The 25,056-nt window shown below is 35.3% G+C and overlaps 1 protein-coding gene across 2 annotated transcripts in view; it reads left to right on the top strand.

Moving 5' to 3' along the window:
- The window catches only part of Nipbl (NIPBL cohesin loading factor), a 155,768-nt gene that overhangs the window by 80,604 nt on the left and 50,108 nt on the right, over positions 1-25,056 (top strand). For both annotated transcript variants that reach the window (XM_028767700.1, XM_028767701.1), the window contains exons 10-16: positions 6,000-7,607; positions 15,820-16,002; positions 20,381-20,578; positions 20,697-20,768; positions 20,849-20,938; positions 22,521-22,624; positions 24,860-24,946. In XM_028767700.1, the coding sequence (XP_028623533.1) occupies positions 6,000-7,607; positions 15,820-16,002; positions 20,381-20,578; positions 20,697-20,768; positions 20,849-20,938; positions 22,521-22,624; positions 24,860-24,946 (2,342 nt within the window). The remainder of the gene's footprint in view (positions 1-5,999; positions 7,608-15,819; positions 16,003-20,380; positions 20,579-20,696; positions 20,769-20,848; positions 20,939-22,520; positions 22,625-24,859; positions 24,947-25,056) is intronic.

Raw genomic sequence — 25,056 nt, 5'->3', positions numbered from 1 at the left:
GTTGGAAGCTAGGCTGTGCTTTATGAGTTTGCTGCCAGCCTGGGCTACAGAGTGAGACCCTGTCTCAAAAGATTATAACCAATAAAATAATAGAAAGTGAATATATCTGAGAACTTACATGTATGCTTATTAAACAATTGCATATATCATTTTGCTTAAATTTCTTTTTTGAGACTGTGAAGATTTTTATAGTAGATTTTGGAAAGTTTTAAGCTAGTACTAACTAATAAACCCTAAGGATCAAAGATCTTTTGGTAATGAATACAATTAAGTGTTCCTTTTTATCAGACTAGTAAATAGTAGGGCACAGTTTGAAGGTATACCTATATTATTAGTTTGTAGGCTTACTTCATCCTTCATAATGAAATCAAAGTAAGTCTCTAGTACTTAATTATTTGGTAAATGCTAGGGACAAAATCCCTTAAAAGTTTTAAGCAAGATATACAAGTTGCCGAAATTACAAATACAGTTTACAAATTTATGAATTTGAAGTTTTTACAAATATGTGTGTACATTTGATTATCTGAACTTAAAGCATGCTTTGTGGTTTAATGTATTTCTTGATATTGAATGGAGATCCTTGTTGCCAATCTGCTATATGACAGGTTCATGACTAAATAACTGTATCCTATTCTATGAAATATGCTGAAGATTCGTGTTATCTCTCCTGTCACGATGAACTTTTAACATTGTTGAGAACAAATGGTATATATTTATAAATTATTATATGAAAACGTTTGCTGTATAAATCTTAAATAGAAGCTATAAGTTCTTCTTTTTCCTAGTTAGAGAACTGGAGTCTGGTTTTGGTCTTTCTTTTTGACCTTTCGAAAGCCTTGCTCACAAACCTTTGTTAAAGAGAAAGAGAAAGTGTTGCTGATTATCTTTCCCTTTAGTTTGTATATGGGTTTCAATATCGGCTGTAATGTACATTGTTCTCTCAGACTTTATAAAACTGTGTGCGTGGTACGTCATTAAGTGCTTCTTGGTGATAGTGATCTACACAAAATTTGTGATTACTGTGACAATTTTGCAACAAATATTCAAAGTTGTGTTGGCTAACCAAACATAGTAGTAGTGTAGAGAACTTAATTTCTATGTGACATTTAATCTTTGTTATGGCAGATTCTGTTCTGGGGAATTGTTTATATGATTTTTAGTAATTATTGACAGGAACAAAAACAGAAAAATGGCAAACACTTTTGTTACCTTTTCTGATATTTTTATGATAACACATTTGATGAAACCAGAGATTCTATTTTTCAAAGTGGAATGAGGGGCTTAATGAGTGGGTCCGTGGGTAAGAGTACATTCTGACTGGGGTTTGCTTCTTAGCATGCACAAATGCCTGGAACTACAGCTCTAGGGGTTCAGTGCCCTCTTCTCTCCTCTGCAGGCACCTGTACACATGTGAACACACACACACACACACACACACACGAATAAAAGGAGCCAGAGAATGACCCAGCATTTAACGTTATTTGTTCGTGCAGAGGCCCAGAACTCAGATGCGGCTCACAACCTCCATAGCTCTAGTTCCAGGGGATCTGTTTGTTGCCCACTTCTGGCTTTGGCAGACTTGTGGTACACAGGTGGACCATGCAATCAAAACATCTATACACATATTTTTAAAAAGTGAAAAGAAAGATAATTATACTAGGTGAGATTCACCTATTAATACACTTACTTTATACTCTTAACATCTTTGGGAGGAAAAAAAACAAAGCAATTACAATTTTTTATAACTCCAAGAAATTATAATATGTGTTTTTCTTTGAGTTATCTAAAGTTTTCTCCATAATCTGTGATTCAGTGGCTAAAACAAATGTAACGGAACCTCAGAGGACAAAGGTAGTACACTGTTTTAATGAAGGTTCATGCACGTCCTGTGACTAAGGACTAAGTTGGTCTTAATAACTTCATGTCACAGTTGCCATTTTTAAGTTGTTGGTTGTAGGTAAGATTATAAATAAACGTGTTATTCTTCTGAAGTGATGATTTTGTCAAGTGAGCCCTTAAAAGATACAATACTCAATGAAATTAATTCATCATTTTTTACCATTATTTTGATTTTACAACTAAATCCTAAACTTTGACTTTGAATGTATTCTAGAATATGACTCTGAGAACTTCTGTTGTATCACTGGAAACAAGGAACACACGGACTACTTGTCTGGTCTAACTTTGTTGTTGTGTGGCCTTTCTAGTGTCTGAGTTGTTTGCCATGACATTTATTTGTTATGGAGCAAGATTTCTGTCAAAAAACAGAGACTAACTTATATCTTATAAGTAAGCATAAAAGCTAATTACTGTAAATTAAAAAAAATAGATTAATCTCAGATATTTTGCCTGGATTATACTTTTATAATATTACCTGGTTCTACACATAGGCAAAACCCCTTTTCTGCCTGCTGGGTATTTATGTTCTTTCTTTAAGACATTCAGAAAAATATTCACTAAAAGACTAATTGCGGCCTAATGTTACATATATCATTCCAAGAATCTATCATTCCAAGAATGTTTCTTTGCTCATACTTGTATCATCAGTAGTTGTATACATTGACTTTAAAGACTTCGTTTTGCTTCTAGGATGACCTATCAGATTTGTGGCCAGTTTTCTCGTGCTTAACATTCCTGTTTTCTTTTTTTTCCTTGGCTTATCTTTCTGTATTTTATCATTTCCCTGGGTATTATATTTTATCATTTCCATATCAGCAAATGTAAGAAATAGCCAAACTTCCTACCATATTTCATATTGTTAAGACACTCAGACTGTAGCCCTTATAAAAAGTAAAGTATAGATAGCTTGAGTATCTTTGATTGCCACCCCCTAAAAATCTAGAACGCTCTCTCATATAAAACTTACTAAGCATCAAATTTACAAATTTCCAGAGCATTTTGAATTTTGTATTTTGAGATTCAGGATGTTCAGCTAGTAAAGCACATGCAAAATTTAAAATCAGAAATGCTTCAGTCCCAAGCAGTTCAGATAGGGATAGTCAAAATATAGTACCTGCTATTTTTTGAAATAGTGGTCCTGACATTTGAGATGAGAGTAAAACAGTGAGCCTCCTGGCCTGTGCCCTTGTTTAGGTGCGGGGCATTACCATTTGTCCTGGTGGCTACTGGGTACTGTACTGTAAGTGGTTTTTGGTTTTACTGAAAATATATTTAGTAATTCTTAAACAATTTGTTTTATATAAGCCTGAGAAACTGGAGGTTTTAAAAGGTTTGGTCTTATTTTCAAAATATTCACAACTAGGTGACAAATGGTTTCAAAATTATCCCTTATATATGTTTTCTTCAGAAGAATGGTGAATTCTGATAGCCACTGTTAAGACACCTGATTCTGAAGAGCAGTTAAAGGGACTTGGTGTTCCCAATAGTAAAATTACTCTTTACAGGTGGGCTGTCCATAAGGACTACACAGGTGAAGACACAGCAGCAGTGGGCAGAGGTGAGCTGTCCACAATCAGAGCCTCTACAGGGATAAACCTATGGGAAAAGGAATCAGACCCTGAAACCAGAAAATTAGTGCTCCTCCTGTACCCTAACTCCCTGCAACAGTGATACATTTTAGTTAGTTTTATAGAAAAAATGTAGTATTTTTCAAAAGATGAATACTTCACACCTGGTTTGGTGGTCCATAACTGTAATTTCAGCAGGCCAGGTGGAAGGATGAAAAGTTTGAAGCCAGTGTCAGAGAGAAGAGGGGTGGACAAAAAAGCCAGAGAAAGTTGACTTAAAACTGTGTATCCCGCAGGATTTTTTTTTATATTAGAAAAAGTAAGATCTTTCTTAGTCTTACTATATTGCTTATATACAATTTATTGCTTTTGTTCACAGATTGTGTAGTTTTAATACGTTTCTTTAAAATAACTTATTTGCCAAATTTTTATTTTTATAGCAAAAGGTAAATTAGAATGACATTAATAATCCATAAACCCTTTTAAGTGTTTTTTTTAATCCTTTAAAGTAAAGGTCCACCTGCTAAGCTAATGTTTATTTCCAAAATATGTGTTGGATTTTTTGTTGTTGTTTTTGGTGGTGGTGTGTGTATGTATGTATGTATGTATGTATGTATGTATGTATGTATGTATGTATAAAAGAATGAACCATAGATTTAACAAAATCCCAGATGCCTGGGATTAATTATATTAGTTCTGAAGTATATGTAAGTTACTATTTTAATGACATTTACATAGTCTGTTGCCTTGAAAATATAGAAGTCTTACGCTTCTGTTTTTGTCATAAAGGGTTAAAGGTTAAGGTTAATAAGAGATTCTGTTGGTTAATGTAGTAATTGTCTCGTGCTCTGTGGCAGGATTAAAATTTTCATGACAATATTTTAAAGGGATTCCATAAACATAATTTTTGTATTCTGAGAGTTTTTTCCTTAAGCACTGATGCAAAAGGCTTCATATACAGTGTTATCTGAAAGAATATTTGGAACTTGGGAAAACAGTGTAATGATAACAGTTAAAACATTTTATTATTGTTTTAGAAGTGTAGCCTGTGTGACTATGGGTCTGACTTCTGTGTAACGGAAAGAGCATGTTGTATGTTTAGGGCCCTGGAGATGAAGCTCATGAGTTCGTACGTTCCTAGGCAAGCATTCTTCCTCTGAGACATTTTCAGCCCCAAAGTATATTTTCATTATATTTGATTAGACTTTAAATTGGAAGGAGCTGCTCCTTCTGTCCTTGAGAATAAAACAATGGTTTATAAAATAGGTATATAAAATAAGCATTACAACCTTAAAAAATATTTCATGATTTATTCCATTACAGTAATTTTTCACTGTTCACCTTGAAGTTTTAACCTTGTAATACTGTTTTCCTTAAGTGTTACATCCCATTGGTGGGTATTATCAGAATCTAAAAATTCTCCTAATTCTCCTTTTAATAATGACTATTAAAACATAATCAAGAAGTTTGGCAAATAAACTGAATACACAGAATCCACAAAGTACTATAAATCTGTTACTAAGAACTATAGATTCACTTCATAGGCAGTGAACCAGAAATCTTCCGAGTTAAAAATAGAATCAGACAAACATAGAAATACACAGGTGCTTTCTTAAAAAGTGCTTCATGATCTATCAAACAGTAGATTTGTGTTAGTATACATGCATCATTGTATTTCAGAATACTGTAGTTATTTTTTCCCCTGTGGTTGATAATATAAACCACTAGAATGAAAAGCCTAAAGACAATTTTGTCCATTTAAGTTGCAAAAAGCAAGATTTATCTTTTAAAAATCAAGTAAAAAACATGCTTATAATCTCCCACACAGGAGACTAAGGCAGGTGGACCAGAGTTCTAACCCAGGTTAATATATACCTGTTCCATGCTTCTGAGTATGCCCATGATATAGCTTCCCCATCCCGTCTTACTTCATTGTATGTTAGCTTTTAAGTTCCGTGTGTGCTGTTAACACCTGGAGAAGAAGAATGCTAGATTAAATTATAATGGCAAAATCAGAGTGTTTGGTTAGTCTCCTATCACTTACCTTTTTTCAATGATATAACTTATATCTAGTTTTTAGTTTTATTCTTTTCTATTTCATATGTTTTGCATGTAGTAAAATATGTGATTCCAGTTGTATTTGGCAGATTTAGTACTCATAATTGTTTTAACAATTAAAATGATCTTAAGTGAAAATATATGGCTAATAGCTAGCCTTATAAAACAACTTAAGTCTTATATACAAACATAAATTCGTGTGTGTGTGTTAAAAGTTCTATTTATTTGTATTTTTGTATTTACTCTCTCAAATGCTATTGAATTATTTTTAATATTCTCTGTTAATTATTGAAGTTCAGTAAGTATACATATATCTCCTCTCATCACTTAAGTTTTGAAAGAAGTCATCCATGATATTTTATATCTGCATACTTATATCTGTATTCAATACATTGGAAAAAGTTACTATTAAAACTTAGTTTTAGTAAGATAAGAATTTGTTACTGATATTGAATATTTATCTTTAAATTTCAGATAAGCCTTTGAAAAAAAGAAAACAAGATTCTTACCCACAGGAGGCTGGGGGTGCTACAGGAGGTAATAGACCAGCTTCTCAGGAGACGGGTTCTACGGGAAATGGGTCAAGGCCAGCATTAATGGTTAGCATTGATCTTCATCAGGCAGGAAGAGTGGACTCTCAGGCTTCTATAACTCAGGATTCAGACTCCATAAAAAAGCCTGAAGAAACCAAACAATGTAATGATGCACCCATTTCTGTTCTTCAGGAAGATATTGTTGGAAGTCTTAAGTCTATACCAGAAAACCATCCTGAGACTCCTAAAAAAAAGTCTGATCCTGAGCTTTCAAAAAGCGAAATGAAACAAAATGAAAGTAGGTTGTCAGAATCTAAACCAAATGAAAATCAGCTAGGGGAGTCAAAATCAAATGAAAGTAAGTTAGAAACTAAAACTGAGACCCAAACAGAAGAACTTAAGCAGACCGAGAACAAAACGACAGAGTCCAAACAGTGCGAGAGTGCTGTAGTTGAGCCTAAACAGAATGAAAATAGACCGTGTGACACAAAACCAAATGACAACAAACAAAACAACACCAGGTCAGAAAACACAAAAGCAAGACCTGAAACCCCAAAGCAGAAAGCTGAAAACCGGCCTGAAACTCCAAAGCAAAAGAGTGAAGGCCGGCCTGAAACCCCAAAACAGAAGGGTGATGGACGACCTGAGACTCCAAAGCAAAAGAGTGAAGGCCGGCCTGAAACTCCAAAGCAAAAAGGTGAAGGCCGGCCTGAAACCCCAAAACATAGGCATGAAAATAGGAGGGATTCTGGAAAGCCATCAACAGAGAAGAAACCCGATGTGTCTAAGCATAAACAGGATATCAAATCTGACTCACCTCGCTTAAAATCAGAAAGAGCTGAAGCCTTAAAGCAGAGACCTGATGGGCGATCAGAGTCACTAAGACGTGACCATGATAGTAAACAAAAATCAGATGACAGGGGTGAGTCAGAACGACATCGGGGTGATCAGTCAAGGGTTCGAAGACCAGAAACATTGAGATCTTCTAGTAGAAATGAACATAGCGCTAAATCAGATGGTTCAAAACCTGAAAAGCTAGAAAGAAAACACAGGCATGAATCAGGGGACTCACGGGACAGACCTTCTGGGGAACAGAAGTCAAGACCAGACAGTCCTCGTGTAAAACAAGGAGACACTAATAAATCAAGACCTGGTTTTAAGTCACCAAATAGTAAAGATGACAAAAGGACAGAGGGTAACAGAAGTAAAGTAGACAGTAATAAAGCGCACACTGATAATAAGGCCGAATTCCCAAGCTATTTGTTGGGGGGTAGGTCTGGTGCATTGAAAAATTTCGTCATTCCAAAAATCAAGAGGGATAAAGATGGCAACATAACTCAGGAAACTAAGAAAATGGACATGAAAGGAGAACAGAAAGACAAAGTAGAAAAAATGGGATTAGTTGAAGATCTAAACAAAGGAGCTAAGCCTGTAGTTGTTCTGCAAAAACTATCGCTGGATGATGTCCAGAAGCTAATTAAAGATAGAGAGGAGAAGTCAAGAAGTTCCCTTAAGTCTATCAAGAATAAGCCATCAAAGTCAAATAAAGGTAAGACTACTTCCACTGTCATTGTATTCTTTAAGTTTGCTAAATACAAGCAGTGCACATCTACAAAATCAAAAAAGCTCATACATGAAATTGCAACAGTTAAATAAAACAACAGTGAATTTTTGCAGGAATATATAAATTTTTTTAGTAAACTGTTTTCTCTCACCTGTCTTTGAACTAGTAATGCTAGTCATGAATTTTACTTCTGTCTGGGTATAAAAAGACATTCTCTGTTCTTTCAGGAATTTCTGAAATTTACTTGCTAATCAAATAAACGATGTATTGTGGTAGACATATTTAGCTTTAAAAAAGGTACCTCGACTATAGAGATACACTCTACAATGAAGTACTTAATTTTTATTATGTCGGTAAAGTTACACATGGTATGAAAGACCAAGTTTATAATTTTTAATGTTCTTATACTGTTTCCTTACTTATAGACTTTATGATTTAATTATTGATGGATCATTTGAATTTGTGTTACTTATAATGTAAAAGTTTCTTTTCTGGAATGGCAGTTGGTGAAAAAAGGTTTTATAACTTAAAAATACATAAGGTTGGGAACGGTGTTTACTTCTTAAATTGGTTTAAATTGTTACTTTGCGGAGTTGAAGTTAGTGTTATTTTTGCATGGTTGCTGAATTAAATTCTCGAGTTACACAACTAAAATTTTTTTTTTTTTTTGGTTTTTCGAGACAGGGTTTCTCTGAGTAGCCCTGGCTGTCCTGGAACTCACTCTGTAGACCAGGCTAGCCTCGAACTCTCAAACTCAGAAATCCGCCTGCCTCTGCCTCCCAAGTGCTGGGATTAAAGGCGTGCGCCACCACCGCCCGGCCACAACTAAAATTAAATGCTGAGAATTTAATTGCAGTTTATGAAGAAAATGCATTCTTGTATTCCTTTGTATACCTGTATTTACAATATAGTCTTTTAGTGGTGCCATGTGTAAAGACCTACTTAGCCTGTGTTAGATCTAATAATGTAATTAAATAAATTATAATTTGAAGGCAGTAGAGTCAACATTTATTTGATTTTAGGTTTCCATTCTGTGACCTTCACATAAAATTTAACTTTGTATATACTTATAAACAAGTATATGAAATCCATAATTACTATCCAGTATAGTAGTCAGTAGCCTTTTGGTTGTTTTAGTTCAAATTAATATAAATTAAACACTGACCTCTGTTTTTCAGTAGTTACATGTGTCTATTGACTACTTTATTGTTCAGCGGGGATAGAGAATATTTGTATCATTACCAAAAGTTCAACTGTGTAGCACTGCAGTATAATAAAAACAAGTTATTTTGTAACATATCGTTGTAGCTTATCTGCAGGGGAAGAATATTACAAAAATCTCTTCATTCAAAGTGATTTGTGGCTAATCTGTTTTTACTTTTACTTGATTTGTATCAAACACTCACTTTTTTACCACTGTCTTATTTCTCAGAAACAAAGATTACTTTCTAAATCATTGATATTTGTGCCTATCTAGATTCTGTTAGGGCAGTCAGAACTATAAACGAAAAGGTGGTGTTAATTGTTTAGCTTGAATATGTCTTTTCTGCAATTATTTCTTAAAATAATACAAAGAGGTATAGAATCTATGACTGGCACAAGAATTGTTTCTTATAAATGAAGCGTGTTGGTTTGTTTGATAGGATTTGTTGTTGGTTTAGGTTTTTTTGGGGGGGGGGTTGTGTTTTTGGGTTTTTTTTGTTGGCTGGTTTTGGTTTTTCAGACAAGGTTTCTCTATGTAGCCCTAACTGTCTAGGAACTCATTCTGTAGACCAAGCTAGCCTTGAACCCAGAGATCCACTTGCCTCTGCCTCCAGTTGCTGGGATTAAAGGCATGCGCCACCATGCTCAGCTAAATGAAGATTTTCTTTAAATATTTCTCAGAGAAAGTTTGGGAATAGCTTGTATTTATAAAGAATATAATTTGGGGGCTGAGTGTGGTGGTATGTGCCTTTAATCCCAGCACTAAGGAGGCAGAGACACAGATCTCTGTGAGCTCTAGGCCAGCCTGGTCTACAGAGTGAGTTGTAGAACAACCATGATTATTTAGTGAGAACCTGTTTCACAAAAACGAAATAAATGAACAAAAGCCAGTGAAAAGGCACAGGATAAAGGTACTTGATGCCCAAGCCTGGCAGCCTACATTTGAATCCCAGAATCTCCGTAAATGTGGAAGGAGAGAATCAAGTCCACAAATCTTCCTGACCTTTATACGAATACTTTGGCAATCATGCCAACATACACACAATATAGGTATATGCACATTCACCAATACACACACACACAAAATAATATGTTTTGTACTTTTACTAGAAGTAGAAAGATGGAGAGTAACACATTTTCTTCCCTTGATCTAGACTATTTTTTTATTTTTTACCCCATCAGCTGTCTTGCTTTTTAAGCTCTGGTCTAACAAAGTCTTGTTAGCTGCTAAAGAACATTATTAAGTGTATAGAGGTGGATTGTGATGGTGCAAGCCTATGATCCCAGTATTCTGCACCTGGGCATCAGAGAGGAGCAAGCTGTTGGCCTGCCTGGTCTATCTACATATGGAGTTTCTAGCCAGCCAGAGCTAGACCATGAGTTCCTGAAGAGAAAAGGTGACCAGGACATCAAAAACACAACACAAGCAAGAAGTATATTATGGGGCCAGTGAAAAGTCTCAGAGGGCAAAGGCACTTGCTGAGAAAGAGAACAGGGGCTACACCAAATTGTTAATAGCCATATTATTTTGCACAGTTTCTTCATGTCTCTCTAATGCTAATGTATATCTCTTCTTATATGTATTCTAATATAAACATATGCTTGATGTCATTATTAGTAAGGAAATAGACTAGGAGATTTCTACCTATTCGTAATATACATGTAAATATAGGGATAGTTGTATGTATACATATATTAATAGACCTGCAATTACAATGTGCAGAATTTTGGGGATATTTTGTTTGTTTGTTTTCTGAGACAGGGTCTTACTATTGTAGCCCTGAGTGTCCTGGAACTCACTATGTAGGCCTGCTTGGTCTCATACTCACAGAGATCTACTTGTCCTCTGTCTCCTGAGTGCTGTAATTAAAGGTGTGTACTACACTGAAGCCTGGCCAGAGTTTTGATCAAAATATCTTTCAGTCCTCAGAATTATTTCCAGACATCATATTAGATCAGGGAGTATGGGTTATAACTCAGAATCCAGATCTTTCATTTTGTTTTTAGTGACATATATGTTATTATGCTGACACAATTACACAATTGTGAATTTTCTTACTTGTAGTTGAAGCACAGTTAGGTAAAATAGTTTGAATATTGCTAAAAATATATTTACAGTTAACTTTGTCTTAGCACAAAAATTCTTAGTAACTTTTCATTTGTTGAAAAAAAAGCCATAAAAATTTACCCTTAAAATATTAATTTGCCAGGCAGTAGTGGTATATACCTTTTAATCTCAGCACCTGGCAGTAGGAGATGTCTTATATCAGCACATAAAATACCAAAAATTCTTTTTAATTTTTTTCGAATTATGTACAGGATATCTACGAATAAAGTAGTAGTAATAATAAAACATGATCATTTAAGAGTGGCACGATGAACCAACATGCTTTACATAGTCCTTAACAGTTTAATACCAGCAGTTACCAGTATAAACATTGGTATAGGCTCAGTAGGCTCAGTTTTAGTACTGCATGAACATTTTCTAAAGGTGTTCTTACTACGTAAGCATTTTGTATTTCAAGTCACCTCATAGCATAGTGTCTGTAGAGTTCTCAAACATGTTGAGATAGTCATATGATTTAATTACTCTTCCGTTGCTGTGATAAAATACTCCGACCAACCTACTTAAGATGGAAGAGGATCCAAGTCCATCATGACAGAGATGCCAGCATAGCATAAAGTTAAAGCAGCCAGCCTTCAGGGAGGAGAGAGCAGTGAATGCTGGTGCCCACCTAGCCTTTTCCTTTTTATGTAGTGCAGGACACACACACACACATCCCTGACCTAAGCTAAGTAAACCCTCACTGATGTGCTCAGAGGCTTGTCTCATAGCTGATTCTAGAGCCTGTCAAGTTGATAATCAATATTAGCCATTGCATATTTGATGACAGAGGAAGGGTCAGCAAATAACTCTCATTAAAAACTTGATTCTATTTTAGAAAGATCTTTAACATACTAAATTCCCTTAGTCTAAATAAAATTAAAGTAACCTTCCTAAAGAAAATCTGTGCAGGGCTGGAGAGATGGCTCAGTGGTTAAGAGCACTGACTGCTCTTCCGGAGGTCTTGAGTTCAAATCCCAGCAACCACATGGTGGCTCACAACCATCCCTAATGAGATCTAATGCACTCCTATGGGATGTCTGAAGACAGCTACAGTGTACTTACACATAATAAAAAAATAAATAAATAAAACCTTTGGGCCGGATCGAGCAGGGCCAGAGCAAGACGGTGGGGGGGGGGGGGGGAATCTGTGCAGACATTAAGATAATAAATACTTACTTGATATTGTACTATAAATAAAATGTGTATTTTAAATATGGGCCTTTTTACCTTTCCCACCAACGTTCTCTGGCTTCTAATGTTTCAATATTTTAAGATTCTCATTTAAATTTATATTATATAAATTATAGTACTAGAAATAATGGAATTTATACTTTGAATAATAATTACCTTTCAAAGCTTAATACATTCATCTTTGAAAACTGAGAAACCAGTTTTCTTCTGCTTTGTCCAGTTGTTTCAATAAGAGCTATAATCTATATAAGAATGTAGCCAATCCAGTTGTACTGAGTTTATCCAATCCTATTTTAAAATGTTTTTATGTGTAGATTTTTTGTAAGCATTGTATATTTAGGATGCCCTTGCTGTATTTCATTCCTATCATTATATGTACACAGCAGAGGCAGGGTCATATGACCTCTAACTCTTAGTTTTCTGTCCTGAGTGATATCTTATTTACATAATTACTTACCAGAAAGCGTGTTCTAACAGTCTTTCATGTAGTAATTTGGCAACTGAACATTGAAATTTTTTGTATTGCTGGTATCAAAATTAAAACTAGTATAACACTAGTACTGGGTCGTTTTTTGGTTTGGGTTTTTGTTGTTGTTGTTTTGGTTTTTGCCTGTATCATTTATGCTAGTAGTCTTTCAGTTGGTATAAGTAAACTCATTCCTTGGTGTCTGTCTTTATAAGACCTACCTGACAGGCTCAAGATACTAGTTTTAATGCTCAGTAACTCCTCTCCCCCAATAACAGATGATTTTGTAATGGCCCTGACTTTGTAGATTATATAGGGATTCCACCACCACAATAGCCATCACTTTGTTTAATTTTATTAAGTGTAATACAGCAAGGATGAGAGGCCAGCAAGCTTTTTCTGTAAATACTGCTATTTTAGTACCAACCATCTTTGTAATTACTTTTTAGTGTGATCTGCTTTCTTTGTAGTTCCTTATTTGGGGACATTTTAAAGTTATAGTGGCTAAAACTAAAAATCTTCAGTGTGGCTCTTTAATTTTATTGAATAAATATTCAACTGTGGTATTGCTTAAGAGTTTGAACACTATTTGCTGTATTTGTATTTTTATACTTTGAGTGGAGTCTGAGTGAGCAGGAGTCAGAAGATGGTATATATACATGAGGAACTTGGAAGCAGAGCCTGAATCATTAAAAATAGTCTCAGAACCATAAAAATTCCCAGTGAGATGGCGCATGTCATCCTAGAACTTGAGACAGGCGGGAGCGAGGGGGTGGGTGGGTGAGTGAGTGAGTGAGTGAGTGACTGAGTGACTGAGAGAGTGAGTGAGTGAGTGAGTGAGTGAGTGAGTGAGTGAGTGAAAGAACATCAATAAACCTAATTTTCCAACTGGCTTATTAGTCAGTACTTGAAAATTACTGGGTAAGGGATTGGTAAAATGGCTCCCCAGATAAAGGTAGTTGACACCAAACCAAGCAACCTAAGTCAACCCCGGGAACCAAACAGCAGAGAAAGAAAATAAACTCCATAAAGTTGTCCTCTAACCTCCACACATGCTGTATGTGTGGCATGTGTGTTCCTGCTTACATATACACTCCACAGAGTGAATAAATCATAATTTTTAAAAAGAAAAATACTAGGAAATTACGAGGAAGACTCAGCAGTTGATAAATTGCAGAGTTATGTAACTTTTAGGAGTCCTGCTTAGATGCTGTCAGAGAGAACACTTGTACAGCCTACCCTGATAACTCTTCTGACAGCCACAGAGAAATGGCTGCTGGCTGTTCTTCCCGCCTTTTGAGGGGGCCAGGGGTGGAATTCTGAACCACAATTAGGTTTCCAGGCAGCATTCAAGATCTCTAAGTTCTTAAACAAAATGAAGGCAACTTTTCACGCTGGTGTGTTGTCCCTCTCTACTCTTGTGTCCCTTGCTCTGTGACCCGAATTATGAACATATACTCTTTCTTACACTGATGACCACTAACATTTTATTCCGTTACTTAGTTTTGACTCATATATGAGCCTCCATGCCAAAAGTATACCGTTTTTCTCCCAGTTTTCTATTGTTTTTTCTCAAGTTAGTGCTCAAACATATATCGGCAGTGCTTTGGGGGGGGGGGGGTGTTGTAGAGCTGGGTCAGCGGATAAGAGAACTGACTGTTCTTCCAGAAGTTCAAGTCCCAGCAGCCACATGGTGGCTCACAACCATCTGTAATGGGATCTGATGCCCTCTTCTGGTGTGTCTGAAAACAGTGACAGTGGATTCACATGTATAAATAAGTCTTTTTAAAAAAATCTGCTGAGGTTGGGGATTTAGCTCAGTGGTAGAGCGCTTGCCTAGCAAGCGCAGGGCCCTAGGTTTGGTCCTCAGCTCTGGGGAAACAAAAAGATTCTTTCTCTGAAGCCAGCCTTTTGTGGCCTTGAGAGTTTGTGTTTACAAGCTGTCCATCATCCCATGCACTCGCTGGAGATTTGAGTCCCTAGTTGAGCCTTCTGCTAACCCTACAGTCACTAAGTATCGTGCATTTACACCAGCTCCCTGCTGTCTGTCTGTCTGTCTTGGTGGTAGCAAAGCAGAAGACTTAGAGGCCTTGTGATATTTAGTAATACCTTGAGAACAGCAACTGGTATATTCTCAAAATTGGTATTGCATTATGTGTCTTAACTGATGTTATAGATCTTGAGACTTGCAAATATATCTTGATACCTATTTCCTTTTCTGGTGTGATTTATTTTTTCTTTTATATAAGCACTACTACTTGAATATTACAAGAGGTAGTGTTAATGTTGGTTATCAGTTACTAACGTTTCCTGCTATAAACCATTAAAGAACTATTTGATTCATTTTATAAAATCTTTCATATAAGATAATCAATTCTGGTCTTCTACACCAAGGTTTACATGGTAAGTAAAGTTAGGTAAAAATTATCTGTCACTTTTATTAGTCATTAAAGATAAATTGTCTTGAAAAATAGTGCTTGCTACTTCTACTTTATTTTTAAACTGTCAAAATAATACTAACACTTTTTCTTCATAGAAACTGTATGAATGCTTATGTCTCTAGGTTTACATGGTAAGATGTAATGACTCTTAATAAAGTTTGTAGATAGATTTTTTTTTTGTCATTACTCTTTTATTGGAAAAGTGAAGAAACTATTTCATAACAGACTTGAATTTATTTACTATTTTCAGGTATAAGCATTTTTAAATATTTTGGTATATTAATCCTACTTTATAGACTTCTATTTTCTTTAATTAAGTGTTCACTGTTTTGTCCTTACAAAGAAAATTTTTATGATGCTAAAGGTACTAATTTGCTTCTCAATTAGACAGTGACATGTAAAGATATACAAAGCTCTTACCCAACCACCATTAGGCAACTGTCAGAATTATAGAGGAAGATGGAGTTGGTAAGTGTCCTCCATCTTACCAAGTATACTGAAGGTTGCATTAGTCTCAGGCTATGGAGGCCTACTGTAGACCTAGTGAAGACACAACACAAGTATGACAGTGTAACTTAGAGGTAACATGGACAAGAGGCCACTATTGTTAATCTTTGTTATTATAGTAATAAAGTCAATTTTAAAGTTGTTATATAATTATATACATAGATAAAAATTTATTATGTTTAGGGTTAATATTATAATTGTAAAAAGATTTATTTTATACTGCTACTTTGGTTAAAATTTTTATCTTCAGATTTAAATTTCTTTCTTGCCTTTTATTAATAGGTAGTATAGATCAATCAGTGTTAAAAGAATTGCCCCCTGAACTCCTGGCAGAAATTGAATCTACCATGCCACTTTGTGAACGTGTGAAAATGAACAAACGCAAGCGTAGCACAGTTAATGAAAAGCCAAAATATGCTGAAATCAGTTCAGATGAAGATAATGATAGTGATGAAGCTTTTGAATGTAAGTATCATTTAACTGTCTTTAGGAATTAAAGGCAGATTAATATGTGTAACATAATTTGGGGGTTAACAAGAGCATAGTTACCTTAATTCTTAATAACTTAGGATAGCAAGTTTTTTTCTTTATACTTTAAAATTGTATGAAAGATGAGTTCAGTTGGCACCAAGAAAAAATTTAGATGAGTTTACTTAGTAATAGAAAACACCCGTTATGTGTCTATTTGTATTTAACCTGTACTGGACTCCTGATGTATAGTAGGCGTTGAAAATTAAAATGCAAATTAAAAATGTGCCCCTATCTCACAGTCTCTGTCTGTTGGGGGGTCTGTAATAATTGTACTACAAATGGTAACCATAGATGCAGGGTGCTGTGCAAGCACACTGGCATCGATGTCAGTGGGGGTTCAGAGAGTGCTTACTGGAAGAGGTGACACTTGAGTCTGGAAGGACACGTAGGAGATAGCCAGATAAAGAAATATTTAAAACCATACTATCACTAAATTATGAATGGCTTAGCCACATTGTGAATTATCTGTGTGGTTTGGACCTGGCTTCTCCTTTTGCCCAGCTGTGTCCTGGAATTCCTCCCTTGTTTCACTGTTTTCCAGAGCTGGCTTCTTCACTACACAGCTACCTCTCTACAACACTGTGATCACCTGTCTTTGCACTAGACTTGCTATACCTCGCCTGTCTTCCTACTGGTCCACTGAAAAAGTTCTTCTCTTTTATCCCTATCTTCCTTCTTCTGGAGCAAGAGAATTGAGCCTAGCCAAGAGGGGTCAGCAACCTTGTTTGACTTAAACGGCATTCAGTGGAAACAGACTATGGGAGATCTTCACTTGTGTGCCAACTGACTTAGTCATAATGACCAAAAGAAGTGGGAAGACCACCAGTGTGTTCTACCTTTTCCACCTAGTGTCTGTAGATTGAGGTGTGACAAGCAAGGGCAGGAAGGACAGATGCATGCTGCCATTTTTAAGTGTATATTGCCGATGGAAGCTCTTCACCTCCTCCAAAGTTTTTAATCAATGTTCATTTTTCTCATCCTTTCAAAATTGTGAGCTCTTCAGCTAGAGCAGTAGACTATGATACTGAACAAATTTTAACTTTTAAAATTGAAATATACAACAAAGATAATCTGACATGTGTGATTGTTATAATTTGTATTATTATGAGATGTATTAACAATACAGTATATTAAAATGGCTAAAGTTTTTTTTTTTAATTATAATCAAACATTTTGGTGACATGAGGACATGGTTAGCTCTGAGAAGAAGACAAAGGAAGTGTGTTGACCCTAAAACCCAATTCCTTTTATTTGCACGTCTTGTCTACTCCTTCTTCCCTATTCTTTCAACATTTCTAAATTCCTTACTTGGAACTTCATTATAAATTTCACCTCATCTCTAGCTGCTTGCGTGGCTGCCTGCATTGCTAACTTGGTGTGGATTATGAAATTGCTGAATGATAAAAGCAAAGGATAATATAATCAGAAATGTCTACTAACTGCAAAATAGGGAAAGGTTAAGCCACACCTATGTCATCAATGTAGACACAACTTTTTTCTTTCTGTTATGAGAGATATTGTCTCATTTCATGGAAGTGTAAAGCCTCACCCTAAGATTATGGGTGCCATATAGCTGTGCCCAGGTATACTGAAAGCTGATATTAGTATTATTAAGAGTATTTAGGCTTCTATGAGAAAAGAAATTTTCTCTAGATTTTTAAAAAGATACCAAAATGGTTTACTGTTTTACTTGGTTTATTTCAATCTAGTAAAGTATAAAAAATAAGGGTCTACTGATTTGACTGTTGAAAGATGTTCAATTGGTAGTTGACATTAAAGAACCAAATTGTCATTTTGCTATAACAGTAACCAAAATTTTGTACTACAGTACAAAATTTAAGAGTATCATGTGAACAGTAGTTGGACAAATTATGTTGTTTTGAGATAGACTTTGTGAAATTTAGGATTTCATTGAAGTTTAATCAAATTGGTTTACTAAAATCTAAGGATTAAGGAAATAGTATTGTTATTTGTAAATAAATAAATAACCAAAGAATCTGTTTGAAGGTTGAAGTTAACAGATATGAACTTAACCAGAATACAAATATAAGGTAAATATAAGGTCACTGGTACCAGGAAAAGGTAGAGGGGGAGGATGAAGGAAATGAGGGGAGCACTAAAATTCAGTAAGGGGAGATAGAGAACTCTGAATCATACTTCCTGTGTCTTTCATTTGTGCTCCTATCCTTCCTCTGCTTTTTCTAGAGCAGTGAGAGAAATTAACAAGCTAGCCTACTAATTGGGATGGTGCTAACCTCGTGGAACACATAGTGTGTTACAAACATTGTGGGGTTATTCACTCTGTTTTAATCCAAACTGCCCGAACTTTAATGAATGGAACAGAAAGATGCTCTAAGGCCTCTAAAGAATGACGAGTGCAGCATATTGTATCATTTCTAATAACTGCAAGATTTATCAAGAATTTCTAATGATAGAATTGAAGGGTGAATATAGCTTTTTTTTTAAATTAATTAAAATATAGAAAGAGTAAAATAGTTTGTGTAATTTTGGTTTGTAAGCATAAGGTCTCATACTTGACATTATTGCATGCCTCCTTCTGAGCAACTTTGTTAGTTCCTTATTTGGTAGACAATTCAGTAATTGTTGAAATGTTGCAAAACGTTTAGTGAATATTAAACACATGACCCATCTAAGTGAATCTCTCTCCCTCTTTCTCTCTAATAAATGAAACAAGTTGTTTAAATAGTGTTCTTGAGCATACCCTAATCATAAACATGAGGAGGTCCTGCCTCTCCTCACATAGTCTATAACTAAACCAAACTCACACCTAGTTATGAAGTAAATTATTGAAGATTTGAATATATTCACTTACATACAGCTGTTTTCAATAACAACTCTTTTAAGACAAAGTTACCGTTTTCTGTCCATACTAGAGTTTAGTACCAGAAAGCAAACCAGATCATGAGTAGGAATAATTATGCATTTAGACATTTATTGTCCACACATAGTGATACCAACACAAATATAAATAGGGTGCTTGAGCCAGATTGACATCCTTAAATCTAAGCCTCGTAGTGGGTTCAAGAGGTTTCTCTTAATATTTCTGTATTGATTATAGTTAGGAATTCATAGAAGAAGCCAGTCAGAAGAAGGAAGGAGTTAAAAAAAAAATAGACTAGTAGTCACCAGCAATTTGTTACTGTAGTAACTGATATAGGGACCAGCTAGATGGTTCATCAGTGAAAAGGCATTTGTCACACAAGCCTGGCGACCTGCATTCAACCCCAGAACCCACATAAAAGTTGGGATGGGAGAACGGACTATGCAGAGCTGCCCTCTGAGCTACATGCACATACACATACAATATAAACAACAAATAAATATTTTTAAATACTGTTGTAGTAATCTCAAGGTAGGACAGATACATCAGTCCTACCTTGTTTTTAACTGGTGGTGCCTACACCAGAGACCGGGTGTAGTATGTATTTTTTGCTTGCACTGCCTCTAAGTTTCACTGCAGAACTGTCATTTTTTAATACTGAAATGTAACCCTTTCTTAAAGCTCAGAGTCGTTTTTCAACTTAATACATCAGTTGATATGTCAGATGAAATTCCTTGCCACAGTGGCTCCTCCTGTCAGTATTGATGATCTTAGCAGAATGCATATAAACTTTGGAAAGATGGGGGGAACTTTGAAGGTAACATATATAAACATGCTTCCGAAGCATGCGTAAGTTTAGAACTTTCCTTGAGTTTAGCATGCCAATTGTTGGAGACTTATCTCAGTGTGTTAGTGTTTGCAGTTCTGATATATACTATCTCTGTAGGTTTGTGATGTTAGGTCATCAGAGTCTCTGGAGTTTATTGCTAAGTTGTAAGTATAACTTAGCTGTTAATTGATGGAGTATTTGGTCACGTATATTCTGTAACACTATCTCAAAAGTTGACTATTCCCCCCCCCAAACCCTTCTTCTGACAAAAAATATAAATGGTGGTTGTTTTTTAACCAAAAGTCTAAATAAAGGTTGTTTTATAAGTCTTAATCTGAATTTTACATATACTTCTTACTAATGTGCTGAAACCCTTCACTGAAATATGTACACTGTATTTTAATTTCTCAGAACCTTCCTATCGGTTTATTAGCAAGCTGACTTGTACAAATCTTTAGTTTTAGATAACGTAATGGTAAAATTCATGGTATCCTCTCTATACCATAATTTAATCTTCTGGATAGATGAATGGCTCAGATTTTCATAGACCAACAGAATAAAGGTGTAGTTCATTGTAAAGTGCAAGTTTTAACAGTCTTTTAAAGTGAGGTAAATTATTTGTCATGGGGATTTGCTTCTAGCCTCTAGAAAACGGCATAAAAAAGATGACGATAAAGCTTGGGAATACGAAGAGCGTGACAGAAGAAGCTCTGGGGATCATAGGAGAAGTGGCCACTCACATGACGGAAGGAGGAGTTCGGGTGGTGGTCGTTACCGGAACCGAAGTCCGTCAGATTCCGATATGGAAGATTACTCTCCTCCTCCCAGCCTTAGTGAGGGTAATTCATCAGTTCCAGTGGGTCTCTAAAACCAATTTCTATTTCCTCTTCTGACTTTGAAGAACATTTCATTGTGGTATAGTTCTTGAATTTCAGTGTTTCTTTTTGTTTGTTTTAGTTGCTAGAAAAATGAAGAAAAAAGAAAAACAAAAGAAAAGGAAAGCTTATGAGCCAAAACTAACACCTGAAGGTAACATTTTAGCTTAGCTTTCTAATCTTCAGTTTTACTTACTGCTTGGAATGTAAGCATAATTTTTTTCTCTCTTGCAGAAATGATGGATTCTTCAACTTTTAAGAGATTTACAGCCTCAATAGAGAATATTTTGGATAATTTAGAAGATATGGATTTTACTGCATTTGGTAAAAGCAATTTACAGGGTTTTTTTACTTATCGCTTTGTGTCTAGTTTATTGTAAGATATTGTAGAAAATACAGTCATAATATATACTATGAAGAAACTTGAAATCTAGTGTGACTTCATGTTATCAAACTAAAACTACTGTAAAACATAATCTCCAAGTTGGTGGCTATCTTAAGTCCTGAGAACACTGCCTCTACAGTAGGGCATCAAGAAATATTTCTGCACGTAATTCCTGGATATCCCCCGGATAGTAAGAGACTTGCAGACATTGGAATCAGTTCATCGGTTCATTCATTATACTGTTGGACTATATAAGGATACTAGGTGCAGTCATATATCCAACCTGAGCCCCTGATAAAAGAAGAAATAATACAGTATGTAAAATTAAATAGAACACCAGCTAAAATGCAGTTGGGTAATGATATATTTGTATAGTTTGATAAGATGTAAATTATATCTGTAAGTGTAGCAGCATGTGTTAAGAACACTGTTTAGAATATTTGACTGACCTGGGCGTGATGGTACACGCCTTTAATCCCAGCACTCTGGAGGCAGAGGCAGGCAGATCTCTGAGGTAGAGGCCAGCCTGGTCTACAGAGCAAGTTCCAGAACACCCAGGGCTACACAGGGGAACCCTGTCTCGAAAAAAAACTAAAGAAAGAAAGAAAGAATATATTGTTTCACCTACTCTAAAGCATCATACACCACCTTCATTAATGTGTATATGAAAGCTGTACAGATTCTTTTTTTATATGAAGTCATCTTCAAAAGTGTAGTGACTATTTGTAAAGTTTTGTTTTTTTTTTTTTTTTTTTTTTTTTTTACTCAAAGTACCATTCTGAGTATTTGGAATATCTGTTTCATCTTTTCAAAGAAATTCTATGCTAAGAAATTATCTTCTATATTATATAGAATCCCAAAAATAAAAACAGCAACTCTCAAATTAGGATATTATGGGGAAGAATTATTTACCAAAGAAATTATTATTTATAAAACAGTGTAACTATAAATATTGAGAAAGATAGTGCCAGAACCTCAGGTTAACAGCCATGGAGCTGTTTATTGCCCCTTTACCCAAAAGAATTAAATAGAGAAATCTCCAAAACTTACTCAATAGGAAAAAATTATATTGTATCTTGAAAGAAGCAGTACTTTTTAGATGAGCATGGTGGAGGAGACCTTGAAGGACAGAATGAGGATATAAATAGCCTGACCTCACTCTTCTCTCTGGTCTTCTAACCGGGCACCCTACTGTCTGAACCCACACAGAAGCTAGAGGGCATGAGATATTGTTGATTTAGATCATCCAGGTCAGCCTCCTGTGGCAGAGAGCATGATTGACAAGTGTCAGCACTATGTCTACCATAGTAAGGACAGGATGGCTGCCTGTCTCCCCTGTCTAAAGCTCTAGTTTCACCCCTGCTGTCTTTGGTTATGCTTTACATGTGGTTTACAGAGCCTCTCGGAAACCAGTTAGGGTTCTTTATATATGCAATCAAAATTTTATTTTAAAAGCTTATTAATTTAGCAGTCTTAGCTATTTCTTTAACATAACTATGTTTGATTGGCTTGATTTTTCAGGTGATGATGATGAAATTCCTCAGGAACTGCTTTTAGGAAAACATCAGCTTAATGAACTTGGGAGTGAATCTGCTAAAATTAAAGCCATGGGTATAATGGACAAGGTATCTCAGCAAAGTAAAACTTTACATTTTTCTTAATATATGGCATGTGAAATTAAAGTTTTCAGGGTAAATTACAAAGTTAAGACATATTAAAAAGAAAACTCACATCTCAGAGTCTAAATGAATTTTGTCTTAGAAAAATCTATTAGTAAAACAGGAGTACAGATTATTCTAAACAAACTTACGTATTCATTGATAGAAGAATGGCCTGTGACTTCACTCTGTCAAATATGTATATTATTCAGTACAGAAATATACTAAACTTTTCTTTGTGGTTACTTTAGTCCTTTGCGGTTGTAAAAGTACCATTACTTGGGGGTGCCAATAGAATGTGGCATGTTTGGTTAATTGCTGTTAACATTTATAGCCTCATTGCTGTAGGCTTTGGTCAGTCCTCTTTCCCAGGGGCATCTTGTTCTTCTGATGGAATAGCAAAGCATCAAGAAGTGGTCTTCCACTGCATTTACCATCTGCCATTAACCCTCTAAATTACTGCCTGACTAGTATGCGGATACAGTTCCCCTCCCCTTCTAATTACTCTCTAGTACAGAATTAGTACTCTGAGTCTTTAGTTTCCTAGTCTACATTGCTTCCTTATTCTTCTAGACTCATAACAGTTATTAAATGATTATATCTTCACTTTAAAAATGAATACCTTAAGGATGCTTACTTTTCAATTTCATAATTTTAGCTTAATTTTCAATTTTATAATTTTAACATGGCCTGTAAAATATTAGTGTTTTAATTTTTAATTTTTAATTTACATTTATTTATTTGCTTATTTTGCGTGTGGTCAGGGAAAGTCCATACACTCTGTGGCATGAGTGTGGAGATTAGAGGGCAACTTGCAGTTGGTAGTTCTCTCCTTCCATGTGTGGGGCTGGTAATGAACTCAAGATCAGTTTATGTCTTTTTGATGTTCAGATGTTACCCACTTTCCAAATAATCAGTGTTCCATAAAATTGACTTTTAAAGCTAGAAATACCATATAGTGACCCAAGAATTTATCTATTTAAACATAAACAAATAAATTAAAAATTTAGGGGTTGGGGCTGGAGAGATGGCTCAGCAGTTTAGAACACTCACTACTCTTGCAGAAGACCTGTGCTCGGTTCCCAGTGCCCACATGGCTGGTCAGCTGTTGCTCAGTTTCAGGGAATCCAATGTAATAATAATCTAAAAAGAAAGAATGTATTTCTGGGATATAATACTATATATAGCTAAAGAGTTATTGGTTGATTTTGTTTGTAAGACCATTTCAAAATGTTTTGGAGATACCAATGCCAATCTTAGTCATTATCAGTTCAGTAAGTACTTGCAGCTAATATTTCTTTTTCAGAAGGCAAATTCACGAACTGTTGACTAAATGTAGATTTTGTTTTGTTTTGTTTTGTTGTTTGATTTTGTGTTTCTGGTTTTTTGGGTTTTTTGGGTTTTTTTTTTTTTTGGCAACAAGGCTAAGTTCAGTTTTCTTTTTCTAAGATAATCTAAAGCAGTATGATGAGGAGCAGTCTTCTCTAAGCCAGCAGCAGTAAACAAGCTAGGCCCAAGTATTGATCTGTTTGGTTTTCTGCCTAGTTTGTGTGCTAGAAACCTTAAAGAAATACTATTCAGTGAGTAGACTAGTATTACTTCACATTCCTTACCTTTTTGGTTTCTCAAGACAAGGTTTGTAAGTGTAACCCTAGACCAGACTGGCCTTGAACTCACAGAGATCTGACTGCCTCTACCTCCTGAGTACTGGGATTAAAGGCATGCCTCACCCCTGCCCAGCCATCTTCCTAATTTTATTACTCAAAATTTCATGCTTCGTATTCAAAATAGTTAGACTTGCCCTCCCCACCCCCCATCTTGAATTTTTAAAAACTTGCTGGATAACGTGGCGCTGTTAAATTTTGTCATTTGTTTGTATGTTTTCATGTGCATGTTGAATGTCACTGCCAAAGACCAGAGGGCAGAGCCATCAGAATAAACCCAAGCTTGCCTGAATTTATGGTATGCGTTGAGCTAGGAGCCATGAACACTCTGTGTTCAACAATCTGTCTTTACAAAGCAATGATTACTCTTTTAAGTCAGAACTGAGTGGATGTTCTAAAGAGGAAACTTTGTTTTTTACTATTATTTAAAAGAATGATAATGTTATATCTTCCATAGGCTAAAGAAAAATATTTAGATTGTTTGAGTAATTTGAAACTTTTACTAGTGAGTGATAAAAGAACTTGTATTTCCTTTTAGCTTTCAACTGACAAAACTGTGAAAGTCCTAAATATATTGGAGAAGAATATTCAGGATGGATCCAAGCTTTCCACTTTGTTAAACCATGTAAGTTAAGAATTTTACACCTGATATTGTTAAATGTCCTAGTTTTCTTTATGTTGGTTTGATAAAAATACTCTGAAAAGCAACTCTCGGGAGAAATAAGGGTTTATTTC

The sequence above is a fragment of the Grammomys surdaster genome, unplaced genomic scaffold (assembly GCF_004785775.1).
Source record: "Grammomys surdaster isolate TR1022 unplaced genomic scaffold, NIH_TR_1.0 174, whole genome shotgun sequence".
Lineage (NCBI taxonomy): Eukaryota > Metazoa > Chordata > Mammalia > Rodentia > Muridae > Grammomys > Grammomys surdaster.
The sequence above is the reverse complement of the archived record's forward strand: the minus strand, read 5'-3'. Positions and strand labels throughout refer to the sequence as shown.